General features: G+C 41.3%; 1 protein-coding gene across 6 annotated transcripts in view; it reads right to left on the reverse strand.

Annotated features, from left to right (window-relative positions):
• Positions 1-20069, reverse strand: part of PLCE1 (phospholipase C epsilon 1) — a 320122-nt gene that overhangs the window by 67247 nt on the left and 232806 nt on the right. For all 6 annotated transcript variants that reach the window (XM_061169296.1, XM_061169454.1, XM_061169606.1 and 3 more), the window contains 4 exons: positions 19436-19581; positions 13048-13306; positions 10684-10889; positions 1572-2247 (listed from right to left, as the gene is read on the reverse strand). In XM_061169296.1, coding sequence (XP_061025279.1) covers positions 1572-2247; positions 10684-10889; positions 13048-13306; positions 19436-19581 — 1287 coding nt within the window. The remainder of the gene's footprint in view (positions 1-1571; positions 2248-10683; positions 10890-13047; positions 13307-19435; positions 19582-20069) is intronic.

Genomic DNA, 20069 nt, shown 5'->3' on the forward strand with positions numbered 1-20069 from the left:
CGCTCTAGAGCCCGAGAGCCACAACTACTGAACCTGCGCGCCTAGAGCCCGTGCTCTGCAACAAGAGAAGCCACCGCAATGAGAAGCCCGTGCACCACAACGAAGAACAGCCCCGCTCGCTGCAACTAGAGAAAGCCCGTGCGCAGCAACAAAGACCCAATGCAGCCAAAAATATAAACAAATAAATAAATAAATTTATGACCAAAAAAAAAAAAGAATATCAATATTGATAATAGCTCCTGAAGACCTTTCTTCCAAGCAGCTGGCAGCACTGAGAGCTCCCTGTGGAGTAGACAGGAAGCAGGTATTTTGGTTCCCATTTTAGATGAGTTAACTAAGACTGGCTTTGCGTAGTGCAGCATAATCGTGTATATAGGTCTATGTGCTTATTAAGTCATTAATCAAGTTAGTTATTCAGGATATGATCTCTACTCATAAGTACTGCATGGATGTGGGAAAAGGGGAAAGAAGGGGTCCTATATGTGCCTCTACTAACATTCCAGAGGGGAAGATGTTTTTACTTGTCAGAAACATGTTAGCACTGTGAAAAGTACATGAAATCAGTCATTTGAGTAATTTAAATCATACTTCTATTTGTTCTGTGACACAAGTAGAAAAGATAATTTCCCCCCCAATAGATAGAAAAGCATAGAAAAGAAAAACCGAATACTTTGTACAACTCATTTGACAACACCACTAACAGTGTCACCTTGTAGTGGGGTCTATGACTCACTTTCCAAGCAATCTCTGTCCTCCTTCCTCCACAAGTGTGCTACTCTGGTTATGCCTGTGTCTCTTCTCACCACCTCATTCAGCCCAGGCCTCCTGCCACCCTTAGCTGGAGTGTCAAAGTACCTGATAATTTAGGCTTAATGAAAAACTCACTCAGTTTAAGCTGCGACTGTGAGAAACTGCCTCCTAAGAGCTGCTGCCACTACGAATCTGGTTTGGAAGAACTCTAGGTATGAGTTTATCTCACATTTGGGAAAGTTTCTTTTAACCTTAAAAGTCCTACAGTTCAGCAGCAATACACAGTAAGTTAAATAACCCTCCCAGAGTCACGGAGCACATTAGAAGATGAAACAGGGTTTCAATTTCCAAAGTGAAGGTTTCCAATGTATCAGCTAGTCCCTAATTAATAATAAAAGCATTCAGATACAGTGCTTTCCATTTTCACTTTGAGTAAGTGAAAATGCTTATATTAACTTGTTTCTTTCCAGATGTGAGATGTACAATGACCACAGTCACTGTTTTCATACAAAATAATAATAGGACCTACTATGAGCCAGACACTATTCTTTATACCTATGAATTTACATTATGGCTTTACACATACTAACTCAGTTAAACCTCACAGCCACCCTATGAATAGGTATCATTATTATTCTCACTTTATAGATAAGAAACTGAGGCACAGAGAGGTTAAATAAAAGCTGTTCCATATCACTCAGGTAGGAAGTGACAGAGCTGGGAGAATGAAACTTGGTGGTCTAGTTGTCCAGTGTGTTTTTATAACAATTATATCTGGAGAATTATACTACTGAGGAGAGAGGGAAGGCTGTACCCCTTACCTGGTAGAGGCTGACGTATTGTTTCCGCAGCCACTGCTGTCTTTGGTCAGGGAACTTCCTCATCTTTCTCACAGCTCTAGTGAGTTCCAACAATCCACTGAAGAGCATTTTAGCTGTGTGCTTTGGTGCCACAAAGTGCAATAATCTATTGTCCGTGGTCTGAAGCCCGTAGAGCAGTGTCACTCCAGTCTCTGAGAGAGACATGTTACTCAGTTTGTTCTGGACACACACAGTGTGTATATCAATGCTAGGGTGTCCCATGTACACAGCCTTTGCTGAAAACAGATCCAAGACCCCCTCTGCCAGGCCACTTAATCCAGCATTGCCCAGTAATGGGAATTTGCCAGGCTCGGATGTGTTACTAAGCACACCAAGTTTTGCTTTAGCACTGGCTGGGGAAGCAGTGGTAGGCTTTATCCAGGTCAAGGTGCTATTGTCAGGCTGAAGCTGGAGGAAGCAGCGGGCAGAGAGGTGCATGTCCTGGTCATAGTGGATGACCGTGGCCCCCTGCAGCAGGAACTGGTGCACATCAGCTTGGATGGACAGCACGTACCACGGGATGAGCTCTGTCCCATGGTCAAAGGCCTTCTGTGGCTCTTCTGATCCGTGAGGGTCCCATTCTTGGGGCTGCTCAAAGATGTCATTTTCAGAATCCAACAAATCTCCAATTATAAACCTGATAGAAAGAGATACAAATTTGGTCTGTCTTATAATCAGAAGTGAGAACAACAAAAAGCTTTCACTGACACTGGACACCATTTTTAATTCCACTATGAATTCAAATTAGCATATAAAATATAAAATGCTAAAAGTCACAGAGTAATTTTTTTAGCTGTATTTGAAAACCTTATATTTAACAATATGTCTGACCAAAGGCTTAAAGAAAGGAACTACTAGATCAGTTACTGCATTTTTGAAGATTTTTTTTGATGTGGACCATTTTTAAAGTCTTTATTGAATTTGTTACACTATTCTTCTGTTTTATATTTTGGTTTTTTGGCTGTGAGGCATGTGGGATCTTAGCTCCCTGACCAGGGATTGAACCCACACCCTCTGCATTGGAAGGCGAAGTCTTAACCACTGGACCGCCAGGGAAGTCCCCAGTTATTGCATTTTTAATGTAAACAACGATAATCTTCACTATTTATTAGTTTTTCCTTTTGTGTCAGGAACTGTGTTAAATACTTTACATACATTTTTGCACTTTATTTGACCTATTTGCAAAGTAAGTTTTCTTATTTTTTTTTTAACCTATGGGGAAACTGAGGTTCAGAAGGGATGAGTAACTGCTCCAGGTTACCCAACTCAGAAGAGACCTACCCAAGGCAGGATTCTGGTCTGTCTGACTCTTTAGCCTGGGCTCTTCATTACTAGGTGCGTTGCCTTCTACTTGGTCATAACAAAATACAATGGGGCTAAAATAGGCAAAACAAGACTTAATAAGTGGGCCTGCGAAGTGCCTCTGTTAAAAATAAAATACAATTAGTTCAAAGGCACTCATTGGGAAATATTGTCATGGTGCCAGATGAGCAAGAACAGCCCTCCTTGACTCAACCTTAGATTTTCACTGTATGTGTGTGCGCACCTGTGTGTGCACATGTGCACATAAAGGACTTGTCTGCTTGGACAGTTTAGCAAGTTGCCTTCCCTGAGTCAGGAACCTGGATTACCAGGGCCAGGACTCATTCTCTTCAAAGCATGAGGAATTGTTACTAAGATCAAGCTTTCTGCTGTTTGATCCATAGATATCACTAGCAAAGTGGTGGATAAAATTGAGAAGGAGTTGGTCCATACATCCCTGGGAAGGAATGTTCCCATGATCTTGAGGCAGTTGGGCAGCCGACTGCCCCTTGGCAAGGCATGAACAGCAGCCCTGGGCTTCTCGGACTCTCAGTCTAGATCCTGGTCCCTGAGCAGGATCCCACTACTGCTTTCAAACAGCAAGAGGTTCTTCTTCCTTGCCCCACATAAATAGATATTCTTAAGAGAGAAAAGAAATCCACAAGGGATCTCACAAATCTGATGGTCAGAATATCCTTTTCAAATCATCCACACTGGAAACACTGGAAACAACCCAAATGTCCAGCAACAACAAAATGTATAAATAAAATTTGCAGTAATTCATACAACACAATCCTGCACAGCAATGAAAATGAACATGCAATGGCTGACTACCTGCAACAACATGGACAAATCTTAAGCAAGACATACAGGCATATATACTGTATGATTACATTAATATAAATTTCAAAACCAGGGAAAACTATACTATATTGTTTAGAGAGGCATAATAGTGGTAAAATTATAAAGAAAAGCAGGATGTACTATCATACAATCACAGCAGTGAACTTTTCTTTTTTTTTTTATTTTACTAATTTATTAGTTTATTAACTTATTCCCTAAAGCCTAGTAGAGTGTATAGTGCCCAGCTTCTCAAACCTAAACCAAAAATACGAAGCAAATTTGTGACATTTCCTGGAATCTTCTCTCCCTGGAGTTCTGGGATGTTAGTTGCAGCTTTGCTTAATTCTTCTTGATAGGACATGTTCTGGAAGTTGATTCACTGAATATAGTTCATGGTCTAAGTACATAGGCTGGGAAATTCTTTTTTTTTTTTTTTTTTTTAATTCAAACAGAAAGTCACAAAAATTATAATCATCCTCATCAGTTCACTCAGTCCCATGTAATTAACTTTTTTTTTTCATCTTGATCTTTTGTTAGCACTTTTATGAGTTCATCAGTTTTTCATTAGAGTTCTGAAAATGCTTATTCATTCAGTTCAGCAGTACAGTCAGTTACCAGAAACCTGTACTTGTCAGAGTCTTTTCCATGAATTCCTTGAAGATGAAACCCTTTTATAGGAACATATTTGCAAAAGCATCAGAGTACACCCAGAACTGTCTGTAAATGACAAAAGACTTAAAAATGACCACGGTTAAAGATTTGATGAAAGTTCATAATAATGCAATTGACAAGGAAATTTAGTTATGTCTGAGATATACATTTTAAAGTAATAACTAGAATTATGACTCATAACATTATACCAGAACATATAAGATTTTTAGAAATTTCATGTAATGCCTGAAACATTTATATTAACATATTTCCATACAAATAACCCAATGAAAGTTTAGTATTAGTTGTTTTGTTTGTTTGTTTTTTTATACTGCAGGTTCTTATTAGTCATCAATTTTATACACATCAGTAAAAAGTAGTGTCTGGAAAGAAAAATTATGAGGCTTTTCTGGAGCCTGTTTCTGCTGCTCAGAGATGAGGTTAAGTAGAGAGAGAGAGACTGTCTTTCTTAGCATCAGTTCTATTTTAGAACACAAAGAGAATTAATGCTAGGTGTTAATAATTCCTTTAAAAGCCATTCTTCCAGGGACTAATGCCCAAGATAAAATAGACAATTGTTTGTAATGAAATAAGTTCATTTCAAGAAGGAAACTAGTAGCTTTGTTTCTTAGATCATATAGTGAATTTTATGCACTTCTGTGCCTGCTTCTCTCAGGAGACAAGTTTCTGTGGGTTTACAAGAAGGAATAAGGTGGAACTTAAAGAGTTGTTCAGGAACCAAGTAGCATTAACCAAATCAAAGATGTGGTTTACCAGCAAAGAAGCTGCCTAGTCAAACTTAGGTCATACGCCTTAACGAGAGGACCAAGGAGTGAAAAGAGAAGGAAAGTTTGTATCCGACCCTTGAAGAGGTTCTAAAGCACCCTTCAGTTAGAAACCATAAATTGACAGATAAACACTTTTCTAATGTTCCCTGATGAAAATCTTATATTAGGGGACAAGTGGGCTATTTATCATCCTGGTTATGTATTTTCTTCATAAAGTTTTGTTACTGCTGCAAAGTTAATATGATTGCATAAACATGATTCATCGAGTGATAAGCCTAAATTTAATTTTGTTAGATGAAAATGTACACCTTTTCCAAAGGACTTGCTATAGCTATTCCCTGTAATAAAATCCAGAGTTTTAACTTTGCTTCTGGCAAATTCTTGCTTTTAATTAACCTAGCACCTTCCTCAACCACAGGCAGCTTCTAAATTATAGCTCGGTAGTGTGAGGACTTCAAAGTCAGCCTGCGTGAGGTTAAATTCTGGCCCTGCTAGATGTGAGATCTTGAGTGAAATGGAATTGCTGTGAGGATTAACTAATTTAACATATGTAAAGCATTTAGAACAATGTTTGTTTAAAAGTAGGCTCTTGATAAATAATGACATGTTATATATTAATAATATTATTGCCCAGTTTGTATTTGCAAAGTCAATATCCTAAAACACAGCCACCCAAACAAACATTGCTTCTCTGTAAAAATGGTGTCCAAGTTTCAAGTTGGGATTCAAGTGATAAATGAGCTTAAACTGAATGTTTTGCAGATAGTGGGAAAATGGCTTTCTTTGTTACAGGTCACAGAAGCAGGACTGGGTCTTGGGTACTTGGTCAAGGAGACAGGAAGAGAGAGAAAGAGAGGGGGTCCTAGGTATCCCCAGCCCCAGGTACCCCCAGCAGAGCCGGGGGTGGGGTGTTGGTGGGAGGAGATCATGTTAAGGTCTGGGCTGGGCAGAGGCAGTCAGCTGTCCCTAAAGGCTGTTAGGAGGTAGGTGTTTGTAAGGCTGGGATGTGTCTGCACCATCCTCTGTGGAGAATAAGTGATTGGTTTCTTATCATTTTATTATTTTGTGTGTGCACATAAGTGTGTGTGTATGTGTGGCAAATCCTGTAACTCTGATCTTTTCTCAGATCCTCTACTTCCTCATGCTCAGCTTTTTAATTTCTATCCTTGTGGGTTGGATCATCTTCCAGGGAAGTCTCTAAGGAGGTTGTTGGGATGGAAGAGCAGAGAGTACTCTGCATTCTCCTGTAAGGAAGGGCAGGGTGACTGAGGGTTGCTCCTAAAATGGTGACTGCTGCCTCGGTGCCCATGCCTTAAGGACTTGGGTTGGTATTTGAAGGGTGTGATGGCAGGCATTAATTACAATAGCCACCATTTATATGCCTTTATAATGCAAAACTCCTTATTTTACATGCACCCTCTCACATAATCCTTACAACAACCTTATAAAGCATTATGATCATTTCCATTTTACAGATTACAAAACTGAGGCTTAGTAAGATTTAGTCACCTACCCAGGTGACACAAATAGTAAGTGGTGGGGGCAAGATTCAGGCCCAGACAATGTGACTGCAAGCTTTGAGCACTTCCTCATCCCAAGCAGCCTCCATTCTAAGGTTCTGTCTGAACTTGTTATCTACTTATATTTATATTTACTTATATTACTTATATTACTAATTTACTTATATTACTTATATTAGTTAATATAATTATAATATATTACTTATATTACTTATATTTACTTATATTAGTTATCTACTAATATTCTTAATTTCCATTTTCCTACAATGGTGCTATATGCTACTTTTATGCCTTCATGACATACTCACACAGGCAAAACTCATTATTCTTCATGCTGGTAAATTTGAAAAGTCATTATTAATGAGCTTTATAGGTCATATGAAATGTAATTGGAATATTTTTAGAATTCAGATGTTCCTAAACTACAGGAACTAGAAATAAAAAAAGTTGAGGGTTCTACAGTGACAAGAAATGCCTGAAACATTGTAGGAGAAAAGATCCTGCCTTGAAGTTGATCACGTGGTCAGGTTCACGACCCAGCTCTGCTAGGCACCACTTAGGCAAGTGACTTCACCTCTCCGGGTACCACTTCTTCATTTGTACAGGGAGATGATGAGTTGGATGAGTTGACCTTAAGATCTCACTCACATTCTGAGATTCTTTCAACCCTGTTCCTTTCCTGCTGAGGTCTTCAACTTCTTATGATCATTTTTTCTGGGGATTCTGTGAGTGTTTTGAATGGGTGTTCTGGCAGGAGTAGCTGAGATATTTGAGAAAAATTATTAGAGCACCCTTTGGGCTGCGTGAACCAAAGGACCATGAGATTGCCCCTTCTTTCTTTGATGTCATTTTCACAGGGTTGGTGGCTGCCATAGGAACAGGGGCTGGAGGTTATTGTTTATAGAGTCTTTGTTTCAGCCAAATCAACAACAAAGCACAGTTCCCATGGGTTTTGGGATCTGGAAATCCCTTTTCCACATACAACCCTGTGCTGGATATTCTAATGCGGGACTCTGGATCAGGAATGGATTCCCAAGTCCTGGCAGATGGTCCCAGAAACAGTGCTCACTGATCTGGTTTCCGTGAGTTTTATTAAACACCCTCACCCCCATCTTGTGCATTCAGTGGTTCTTTTCAAAATAGCAGTCATGTGGGGTAAGAAAACTTTCTGGTACTGAGGTGCATAAATTTCAGTGTGAGGATTTCAACAGGACTTCACAGGTATTGTAAAAGAAATATTTGCATTTTTGTGCTTCTTTTCCCTTTGTAAGAGTGCTTACAAGCGGAGTCTGGAAAATTGGAAGTGGAAGAGCAATGATCTTAGGATGTAGATGATAAAATGATTAGGGAGGAGACAAGGGAATAAGCAGAAAATTGGAAATAAAGATTTCATGAGAGGTGATGTTATGAGGTAAGAAATTTATCACTTGAAGGAATCCCGGGCAAAAGGAAAGGACGGTAAATGAAAGCTCAGAGGCTCGGTCTCTGAGGCTCAACCAAAGGTAGCATTCCTGAAAGTATTTTAGAAAGACTGACACCTGTAAGTAATATATACACTTACACCTACACACACACACACACGGCCCCAAGTGAAGGCTGTTATAAAACAGTCATGTGAAATTTTATCTATTCAGGGATGATGTATCCCTTATAGTAGGATTTAAGGAAGGAATTTCAGCCAGATCTCAGTATGAGGAACAGGCATGCTTCTCTCAAACATCTGTTTGATTTTTCTTTACAAATACTGTGAATCCCGATTCCCTCTTTCCTATGGTCACTATCTCAGAACAAAATTTAGCCACTGTAAAGACTATACAGTATACATTTCTGTATGTTTTATTTTTTCCTATCCTATTTTCCTTTTTCCTTAATATCTTCAATTATTTATATTTATTCATATAAGCATCTACAAAATATTTTCCCTTTTCCTTAATATCCTCAATTATTTATATTTATTTTGTAAGCAACTACAAAATTTTTAGTGGGAGGATGTAGATATATACATAGATAACTGTGTATAGAGATGGGTAGATAGAGGTAGATATAGATTAAGGACTTAAGTGGCTATGAGATGCTTCTTTGTGCTTATTTGTAGATGGTCCTCTCTCTATACATAGAGTGGCACCAATGTCAGCAAAAATTAGTGAGAAAACTTTCAAATAATCTTTGACTTGAGATCAACTAAGAAGAACAATTGGTAGAAGCTACTTGTGAGATTTGAGCTTTAGGGACGAGGCATTGTGTTAAGGGCGGTAGTGGTTAATCTTTGAGCACCTGGGTCCTCTATGGGGGAATGAGCTAGGAAGTGAGGTTTGAAAAAAAGCCCAAAGACTTTGGAGAAACCTGGAATACAGGTTCACCTCCTTAATAATAGCATTCGGGATTCAGACACAAGGCGTTCATTTGTGTGTTCACAACTGATTCTAAGGCTCTAGCACTACAACTCCAAAAAAATTATTTTCCGAAAACGCTGTCCTCCTTCCCAGTGTAGGCTCGTACACACGCACACAACCAGGAAAGGCTCTGCAAAACAAACAGCAATGTCTCACAAGGACTCGGAGACAACCGCAAGGTATGACACATGAGTACTCAACACAAATAAAACCTTTTGTAGCCAAGATGTCAAAGTCAGTAGATGTCATACTTTTGGATGGTGCTCAAGGCTTCCTCCAGCTGGGCCAGGCTCTGTCATTTCAGTTGGGCTTGACCATGAGTAAATGGCCTTGAAGAGATGCAATGCTGCCCTAAGACCACTGATTTCTGAACTTCTCATCTGGTCGTGGGTTAAGCAAGCATGTCTGGCTAGATTGCCATGCTTGTCAATAAATAGCAATTGAAACAACTGATCAATTACAAAGCTGCAGATGCCACCTGCCTTAGAATCATCAGAGGTTGGGGGGAGCTGCAACAGTGCTGATTTCTGGGTATGACTAACTCCAACCCTACTAACTCAGTATATTTGATTTAAAAATACGTTAATACTCACCCCTGTGCCCCACCTAGTGATGAATAAAACCCTTTTTTAAATTTTATTTTTTTAATTGAAGTATACTTGATTTATAAAGTATACTATGGATACTATTTACAAAGGATACTATATATCCTTTTTCATATTCTTTTCCATTATAGTTTATTACAAGATATTGAATATAGTTAGTTCCCTGTGTTACACAGTAGGACTTTGTTGTTTATCTATTTTGTATATAGTAGTTTATATCTGCTAACCCCAAACTCCTAATTTATCCCTCCCTCTGCCTTCCCTGTTTGGTAACCACAAATTTGTTTTTTATGTCTGTGAGTCTGTTTCTGCTTTGTAAATAAGTTCATTTGTAACATATTTTAGATTACACATATAAGTGATATCATACGATATCTGTCTTTGTCTGACTTACTTCACTTGGTATGATAATCTCTAGTCCATCCATGTTGCTGCAAATGTCATTATTTCATTCTTTTTTATGGCTGAGTAGTATTCCACTGTATATATGCACCACAACTTCTTTATCCATTCATCTGTCAATATACACTTAGGCGCATGTATCTTTTCAAATTAGAGTTTTCTCCAGATATATGCCCAAGGAGTGTGGGATTGCTGGATCACATGGTAACTCTATTTTTAGTTTTTCAAGGGACCTCCATATTATAATAAAAACCATTCTTATAGAAGCTATGAAATAAAGGATCATGGTTTTAATCCTGAAATTTAATTTGTTAAATTTTTAGAAATGGCAGGATAGCTCTAATTTTTAAAAAGGGGTAATAGCAAGAAGTTAAATTATGAGCAGTAATTTTAGAACAGAGCAGCCAGATTAGACAGGTAAATCCTAATTCAGAATTGGTAAATTTTAAAGATAAAGAAGCACAGCTTACTGATAAAGGTGGTGAGTTTTTATTAGGTTTGATCTGAAACCAAACTGGAGTAGGAAAAAGAAGAAATGAGCATCCCAATTTTTAAAATGTAAAACTTACTGCCATCGGGCTTTATCCTTCAAGGAATTTTTCCTAGAGCTGTTCCCTTCACTGGAGCTGTCCTCCTCCTCTGTCTCCAGACTTCGACTGCAGCTCCTGATGATCTGAAAGATGCTATTGACGGTGGACTCCTTCTCTGAATTCTTTAAGCCATTCTGTCCCACTCGTTGTAAGAAATTATCTTGTCCACTGTAATCGGCTACAAACTACAGAAAAATATATTGAGGATTTGTGATTGCAACTTCACATACTACATCTAAAAAACCTACTTAGCTAGGGAAATGAAATCGTAACAGTCATAAATAATGGCATTTGTGCCTATTTTACTGGGGGAAAGAAAACCTCCAGGAAAAACATTTTTTTCCTTTCACCGCATGAAATACTAAAACTCACTCTTGTTTCCACTAAGACAACTTTAGCCCCTCTAGGAATCAACACTCCACTTTGAATTTACAACATAAAAAGCAATATTATTTCAAGGTTCCCTAGGGAGAAGATTAGCCACTTTACAGAGGAAGGACAGGGTTATTTTATCCTTGTAGTGAAAATTGAGAAAAACCATGACAAAAGTGTATTATTCTATGGAACTGGATAAAATTACTGGGGCCCAAGAAAATGATGGAGAAAGGGGGACATTTTGCTTTATTTCCCATACATCTTATGGTAACACAGAGGCTTCCTGGTGGTTTATAAGCTCTTATTGTCTGTATTTGTGATCAGGAAGTTTCTCCCATCAGAAGTCAGAGTGAGACAGGCTGGGACCTGGGACCCTTTGCTGGGACCTGGGACCCTTTGCTGCAGTGCTGGGACCTGGGACCCTTTGCTGCAGTGCTGGGACTGGGGACCCTTTGCTGGGACCTGGGACCCTTTGCTGAAGTGCTGCAGTGCTTGCACCTGGACACACCTCTCCTCCAGCAACAAAATACAAAGAAACTGTACGGGACTAAAAATAACCGGGTGCATGCACAGCTGGGGCAAATTCTAGACCCAAAAGATACAAAGAGACCAAAAAATACCCAACTGCCACTTTTGAAGAGTGGGGAGCAAAAGCAGGGTACTGAGCATGCCCCGTGCACACAGCACCACCAGAGGGGTTGGCAAAACACCTAAGCTACCCCTCTGGCCCGACCCCTGGACACATGCCTACCCTCACCCCATATAAGGAACAAGCTCTCCCCACCCCCGCTCAGGGAGCAAGCAAGCAGGGGAACCTATTGTTTGTTCTCACTCCCCCTTGCTGCAGCAGGGGCCCCAATAAAGCCTTGCCTGAATTTCTTGTCTGGCTTCTAGTCAATTTCTATTGATTGGGGAAGGCCAAGAACCCTGGTTGGTAACAAGAGGGGCAGCTAGGCCATGAGATAGGGTGTTCCTGCCTTCTGAGACATGAGGGAGGCAGTGTGGGTGCAGCTTGGGGGGGCTTGCTTTAAGCTTTCTCCTCCATTTCTTGCACTTTATCCCTCCCTCATAAGCCAGGGAGATGCAAGCCAGTAGTGCTGCCGGCACCTGTCAGAGGTTTTAAGTCTCCCTGATACCAGGCGATGCTTTTGTTCCCAGGTGACCTGGAAGAGGCTGCAGTTTTAGGAGATTTTTCTCACTGCCACTGAGAAGGGCTGTGTGTGAGTGTGAGAGTGTGTGTGTGTAAGGTCAGTAGTGGGTGCTGTCACCATGGTGAGAATGACTCTAGATTTCGGTGTGGGACTTCCAGGTATGGGACTCCTCAAAATTCTCTGTAAAGTTCCCCCCTCTTAGTCCCTTCTTTCATTTCTAAACACTATATAAGAGATTTCCAAATCTTCTTCCGTTTCTCAATGCCCCTTCTCTCCAATGCCCAATGCTCTGAGTCCAAGCTCTGTGGTCTTCTCCACGCTGGGGGTCAGGAATGAGAAGCAATGGGCCGGGGGGAACGGAGGCAGCGCAATTAGGAGCCCGGAGCTCGTCCTTAGAAGACGTACCAGATTCCCACAAAGGAGGAAAGGAAGGCAGTGTTGACTTCCCTTTAGTCTTTCTTCCACTGATCCAAAAAAGTTACCACTCTCGCTTGACTTCTCGTATCCCCTGCACCCAGACGTTCCCACCCAATAAGAGAGAAGAAAACCCCATCAACCTTTAAAAAAAAATCAGGAAACAATACCCATTTGCACTTGTACTTTCACATTGCCTCATTAAAGCTAACTTAATATTAAGCCCCAACAGTGTTAGTTGACATTCTTTTCTCTGGAACGTTCAAGGACCTAACTGTTACCCAACACAACAGTGACAACTGATAACGCTGGGTTCAGAAGGGGCTCTCTTCTGGCTTTAGTGAGTGACAAGCCAGGCGGCAACAATGACTCTCCAGACCATGAGGATTTTGAAAGGCCTCACCTCTAGAGTTTCTTCTTGGGAATTGTACCTCGGGCAAAGCTTCATGAGGCCGGAGGCTCCGTCAAGCACCTCACAGAGCTCCTTCAGAAACACCCCGCAGAACGGAACCACCTTACAGCCGGGGATGTGCAGCGCCCGGGTCACCACCTTCCTGTACTCGCAGGAAGATTCATGCTGGGCCATGGCGTCCTTCAGGCTCCTCATCGTCTCCAGGTCAGACTGGTCCATAAACTGCCACATTTTTAAAACTTTTCTTGACCTATTACAAGTCAATGACATTTTTTTTTTAGACTGAAGGAAAAATAATATAATTTACAGTAAATAGCCTAAATTCCATACAAAATTCATTTTTTTTCATGTTTTCTTTCTGTTTTAATATTTATTTAGGATTCCCCAAATGATGTGAATATTACTTTAATAAATTGAAACACAAAATTAAATAGGACAGATACATACAAAAATACATGTGGGGACTTCCCTGGTTGGCACAGTGGTTAAGAATCTGCCTGCTAATGCAGGGGACACAGGTGTGATCCCTTGTCCAGGAAGATCCCACATGCCATGGAGCAACTAAGCCTGTGTGCCACAACTACTAAGCACACGCGCTGCAACTACTGAAGCCCACGTGCTCTAGGGCCCGCGTGCTGCATCTACTGAGCCTGCGTGCTGCAACTACTGATGCCCACGCGCCTACAGCCCGTGCTCCGCAACAAGAGAAGCCATTGCAATGAGAAGCCTGCGCACCTCAACGAAGAGTGGCCCCCGCTCGCTGCAACTAGAGAAAGCCAGCGCACAGCAACGAAGACCCAATGCAGCCAAAAAACAAACACACACGTGTGGGAGGAGTTAATTTCGGAAGGTGGACACTGAACTTAAGTTTGAGTTTTTCTGATTTCCCAAAAGGGAAACTTCCTGGGTAATATGGTTTCTACAAGTATTTATGGAGGATCGTCCACAGAAAATGTGTTCCATCCACTCATCTTGATCTTTTAATGTTATTGGATTAGGCCAGTCCCGCAGTGATACCCACGAAGCCAGTTTTGACCTCTTCTGTTGAATTGCTTCTACTGAATCCAGCTTTGACATTAAGTCACTGGCCTGTCTTGAGGGACATTATCTTAAAGTATTTGTGCAGAACAGGATGTTAAATGAGATTTTTCCTATTTTGAAATTGCTGCTGAGAACAACAGCTGACATTGAACCCCACCTTCTAAAGAGAGGCAGCGGGTTGGCACCAGGAGACGCAAACTGCTCTGCCCTCAGAGGTCTCCCACCCTGCATCAGCAGAGGAACTGGGTCTGAGCAGCCACGTAGGGAATGCTTCTTTGGAGAGGGCTGTCAGGGCACCATATGTGAGAAGGAGGAAATCACCCAAGTGCAGGGGCTTCAAGGGAACTCCATGGAGAGGCTGATCCGTGTCCCGGCAGGTTGTTGGTCAGAGACTGACTGGTGTGTGACTTGCTTGGGGAAGTCTAACGATGAGACGCTGCCTTGAGCTGCCTGACGGCAACATGAGGGAGAAGGTTCCAGCGGGCGTGGCTCGCATTTGCAGAGTCTGGGCGGGCAAAGCGCTGGGTGTTTCTGTGAGTCAGGAATGGACTCTTGAGAGTCAGTGGGGCCTGAGTTATCTTGAAACGCCTGCCAGTGAGGTGACCTTAGTGGAAAGAGTCTGTGAGGGTAGGACTTCCAGAACTAGACACTGTAGGGGGGAGGACTGAGTAGTCAGCCAGGCCAGAGGTGCACTGCCCCTTACCAGGTAATGGTGCAGGGAGGTCGTTATGGGACAGTGGGTGAAGTTAAGGCAGGTAACTAGGCAGTAACCCTGAAATCACCCCTCACGGCTCTCAATGGGGGCTCCAAGGCCAGATCACCACTGCCCCAGTCAAGTAAGACGGGCTCCCTTTACCCCTCCACCCTTCTCCTCTCCTCTCCTGCCCATTTTTTCTGCAGGGACCCTGAGCTGGAGGGAGAGGGAGAGAAAAGATAAACTATATCTTCCCACACTACCGCAGCTTTCTGAGACTGGTTGGGCTGCAAAATTGGGGAAAGAGTGAAGCTTTAAATGAGAAGTTGAAGTTTTGATTTATATCAGACTGGATTAAAAGATCATTATGTAATATCTATGATATCCAAAAGACATAAAGAAGCACAACATGACAAACTCCCACACATCAACCTCTCAGTTTAAAAAAATAAAGCATTAATAATATGATTGAGGCCCCAGTGGATTCCTCCACGAGCACATCCTCCTCCCTCTCTCACCACAGGGGACCACAACTGCGACTTTAGTGCTCTCCTTCCCTTACAATTCCTGATACTTTCCCAACACAGGCAGATATCGCTAAGCAGTTTGTAGAATTGTTTGTGCATTTTTAAACTTCATACAAATGGTGTCACGCTGTAGGTACTCTTAGGCAACCTGCTTTTGTGGCATTGCCGTACGATTCTCAGGTTCATTCACGCTCATGGGCGTAGGTGAATGAGACTGCTTATTAACCACAGAAGTGACCAGGAAAGACACAGCGTCCCCAGAGACACGACCCAGAGTCGGGGGAAGGAGAGTCAATTGGCAGGTTTGAAAGACAGTGAGGTCAGAAAAATAAAATTGTCTCCTGATTTCACCCCACTAAGTTCAGCTTGTTCTACAACCAGTTCCTTATAAGGTGGTGAGAATCCTTTAGGGGCCACGGAGTAGAGGTTTAAATAAATGAAGTGAATACATGAATGAGACTTGGTTCTCATTATTTAATCATCCTTCTTTCCGTGAGTAGGAGCCGTCATACTACTTTGGGGGGCAAAAGACAAACCTCAGTAAAGATCAATGATTTTTTGTTAGATTGAGAATTGACACTTTTAAAAAACCTTTATTTCTTTTTATGATTATAAAGGTAGTAGACGCCCATCGTAGACGACCTGGAAAATACCAAAAATATAGAAAATCCACCCATAGTTCTTCCACCCACAGACAACATTAGGTATATTTCCTTCCAGTATTTATTCTATTTGTGTCTCTCTGGTCTAAACATTTTATAAATTTTGTTGTATAAATATTGCTGAGGTTATTAAGTATAGACTGCTTTGTTTCCATGTAGTTTTATGTATTTTATGTTACTTGTTTTCCAATGATATTAAAAATTTTTTATAGACATAATTTTTGGTGGCTAAATAATATTCCATTGTATGGCTGCATCATGTTATTACCTTCATTTTTCTATTGTTGTTCATTTGGGTTATTTTATTTTATTATTTTAAAATTGAGGTGTAGTTGACACTTGGGTTATTTTATATTGACATTAAAATTGAGTAAATCTTGTTATATGTAAATCTTTGTACTTCTGTTTCCTGTAAACAGCTGAGAATTTAGTTTGAGGAAGCAAAATGTACAAAGTATACAGAAAAGCAGTCACTTAACAGTAAGCGCCCCCTTCTCATCTAATCGTTTTAAAAATAAAAAACTTTCAGTTATCTTGGTGTAGTTCAATTACCTGTAATCTAAATATTTTCAAACCTGAAAGTACACACATGAGCTCTTCCTCCACGATCATTCCATCATAAGGATATCTAGCAACTTACCTCCTGTATATATTGTTCCAGCCAAAGAGCTATTAAACTTGGTACTTTTACCCATCTATTTGTAAAGATCAGTTCGGTTTTAAGCCAAATATAAGAGCATGAAACTAGGTAGCAGTGGGTCTGGGGTGCCCAGGAATCAGTGGTGAGGTTTAGCTGGTTTGAGGTTATTCCTCATCTAAGAAAGAGTTACCTGACTCTATGGACTTCTTGGATTTTGAATTCAAACTAAGTTGGGTCTAAAAGTCCCATTCACCCAAGGCCTCCACGGGTCATTCTGAGGCCATTCTTGTATCAAGAGAGTCTCTAATACAGCGGTCCCCAACTTTTTTGGCACCAGAGACAGGTTTCATGGAAGACAATTTTTCCACGGACCACGGGTGGGGGAGGCGGATGGTTTCGGGATGATTCAAGCGCATTACATTTATTCTGCACTTTATTTCTATTATTATTACACTGTAATATATAATGAAATAATTATACAACTCACCATAATGCAGAATCAGTGGGAGCCCTGAGCTTGTTTTCCTGCAACTAGATGGTCCCATCTGGGGGTGATGGGAGACAGTGACACCTGAAGTGTGTTGCTTATGTCCAGTCTGCTCCGTAAGATGCAGCTTAATTGTCACTTGCCACTCACTGATGGGGTTTTGCTATGAGTCTGCAAGCAATTGACTTATTATAGTCTCTGTGTAGTCAAACCTCTTTGCTAATGATAATCTGTATTTGTAGCTGCTCCCCAGCGCTAGCGTCACCGCCTCAGCTCCACCTCAAATCATCAGGCATTAGATTCTCATAAGGAGTGCACAACCTAGATCCCTCGCATGTGCAGTTCACAGTAGAGCTCCTATGAGAATCTAATGCCGCCACTGATCTCACAGGAGGTGGAGCTCAGCTGGTAATGCGAGCGATGGGGAGTGGCTGTAAATACAGATGAAGCTTCTCTCGCTCACCTGCCACTCATCTCCTGCTGTGCGGCCCGGTTCCTAACAGGCCATGGACCACTACCGGTTGGAGACCCCTGCTCTAATACATGGTATGTGGCAGCCAACCTCCAAAGATCCACACGTCCTGCTGCAGTGCGGTCCCCACACATAAGGAATCAGTGCTGGTCCTATGTGACCAGTCCAATATGGCAGAAGTGACAGTGTGTTACTCCTGAGGCCAGGACATAAAAGGTACTGCAGCTTCTGCCTTGCTCTTTTGGATCGTTCACTGTGGAGGGAGCCAGCTGCCAAGCTGTGAGGACAGTGACATCCAGAAGAGAAGACGTGAAGTCCCCAGACAACAGTCTGCACCAGTTTGCCAGTCAAATACAGAGGATAAGCACCATTAAAATAGAACTATTTTATCATAATATGATCATTCTTTTTTTTTTTTTTTTTTTAAGAAAAGTAACACAAGTTCTTTGTAGAAAATTTATCACAAAGAGAAGCAAATCATCTGGATAAAGCCTCCTATTCTCCCAGTATTTTTCCTATTTTTCCTTCTTTCGAGCTATGCTTGGTGCATTTGTATGACCATTTTAAATGCCAATGACATGATCATTTGAGTTTATTCTTAGTTGAGAAAGTTCAAAAGGACAAAAAAATTTCCAACTCAGAATTTTCCCCTCCACCCCCAACCCTGAATCCCTATGTAGGGCCTGGAGAATCAAAGAAAAACCTTGAAATGTTATGAAGCAAGATCTATTTATAGATCTATCTACAGATTTATAGAACCCTCATTGGGAAGGTGAATCTCAGACAACAACAACAGCAATCACAGGTCCTCTTTCTGGAGCCTTACTACATGCCAGACACACATACTCAACACTTTACATTATCACATTAAATCCTATGTAAAGGGGTAGGTGCTTTTCATTATTGTCCCCATTTACAGATGAAGAAACTGAGGCTCAGTGAAGTCAAGTAACTTGCCCAGATCACACAGCTATTCGGGGGGGGAGCCAGGATTTGATTCTCTGCTATTCTCATTCGACCAGTCATACTCTTCTCCTTCACACCACACTTTCACCTGCAAGAGTGCGGAGCAGCTACTTTGTGCAAGGTAACCGAAGCTGAAACGGAATAAGGCGGGAGGCTTTATTGGCAGAATGGTGATCTTATTATTAGCTTGATGGAGAAGGTGTAAGAGCAGGATATCACAGAGGTTAAGGGCACGGACTCTGAACTCAAGGTGGCCTGCAGTCACATCCCGGCCATGCCAGGTGACCTTGGGCGAATGACTTAATTTCTTCTTGCCTTAGTTAGAAGTTTCTTCTTTTGTATGGTGTGGGAATAATAATAGTATCTACCTCAAAAACTGTTCTGAGAATTAAAAGATTTAATGCATGGAACATGCTTAGTCCAATGCTTGACACATAGTAAGTGTTCAATAAAAATGAGAGCTAACATTATTCAATGCTTATTATCAGTGGTAGCCACTGTTATTGCTAAGGGCAGTCAGTAGTTGGGAGCTTATAGTGCTGGGGTAATTTGTAAGGCAGAGCTGGGAAGAGATAGGTAACAGTAGGGCTTACAGGGCAGGCAGGGGAAGAGACAGGTCAGTGATGGGGTTGATGGAGTTATGCAATCAGATACTTAGCTTGGCCAAGAGCATGGGATCAGAGCAGACCCAGCGAATTAGGATCGTGACTTCTGAATTCTGCAGCATCTTTGAGGGACACGGATTGTGGTGCTAGCAGAGGTTATTTCCCCCAAATAATCACTACTAATTGCCTGGTTTGGGTAAATATGGTTACCCAGACAATTAATTCAGTGCCATTCAGCTGGTAAGAGGAAACCCCCCAGAAAACCATATTCCCCACCGCCCATACCTGAGGCCGGCCAAGAACTCCATGACGGCGTTGTAGTTGCCCATGTTCCAGCAGCATTTGGCCACGTGCACCAAATACGAGAAGACTTCCCGCTTCTCCTCCATGGAGCCCGCCGTGAGGATCAGCCACGTCACCCAGGAGCTCACCTGCAGAATGCAGAGAGGGGCATCCACTGAAACCATGCGCTGGAAGCTTGATACATACTTTTCCATACGAAAAATGTTTTTTTTTTAAAAGTCAGTTTAGTATTAGGAAATGAAGGACCCAGCCAAGAGACTGAATTGAAGCTCTAGCTCCATCACTGCTTTGCAATGGAATCAACCTCTCTGTATTCTTCATCTTCATCTTTAAAATGAGGCTGAAAGGTAATTTATACAATCCCTTTTCAGCTGTAAAATTCCATGAGACCATAAGAAAACAAGGCCTAAGGATAACTATGATTTAAATGTATTTGACCGAAAGAGCAAGAATAAATGCAATCAATGCACTTAGCCCAAAAATGAAAGTCCATTTGTCAAACAGTAAAATGCGTAATATTAAATGAAAAAATGCAAAAAAAATTTTTTGAACTATCTTTCACAAAAGCATTATCTAGTATGCTCCTCAAATGACTAAATAATAGAAGCAATATAGC

Source organism: Eubalaena glacialis, chromosome 1, assembly GCF_028564815.1.
Source record: "Eubalaena glacialis isolate mEubGla1 chromosome 1, mEubGla1.1.hap2.+ XY, whole genome shotgun sequence".
Classification (NCBI taxonomy): Eukaryota; Metazoa; Chordata; class Mammalia; order Artiodactyla; family Balaenidae; genus Eubalaena; species Eubalaena glacialis.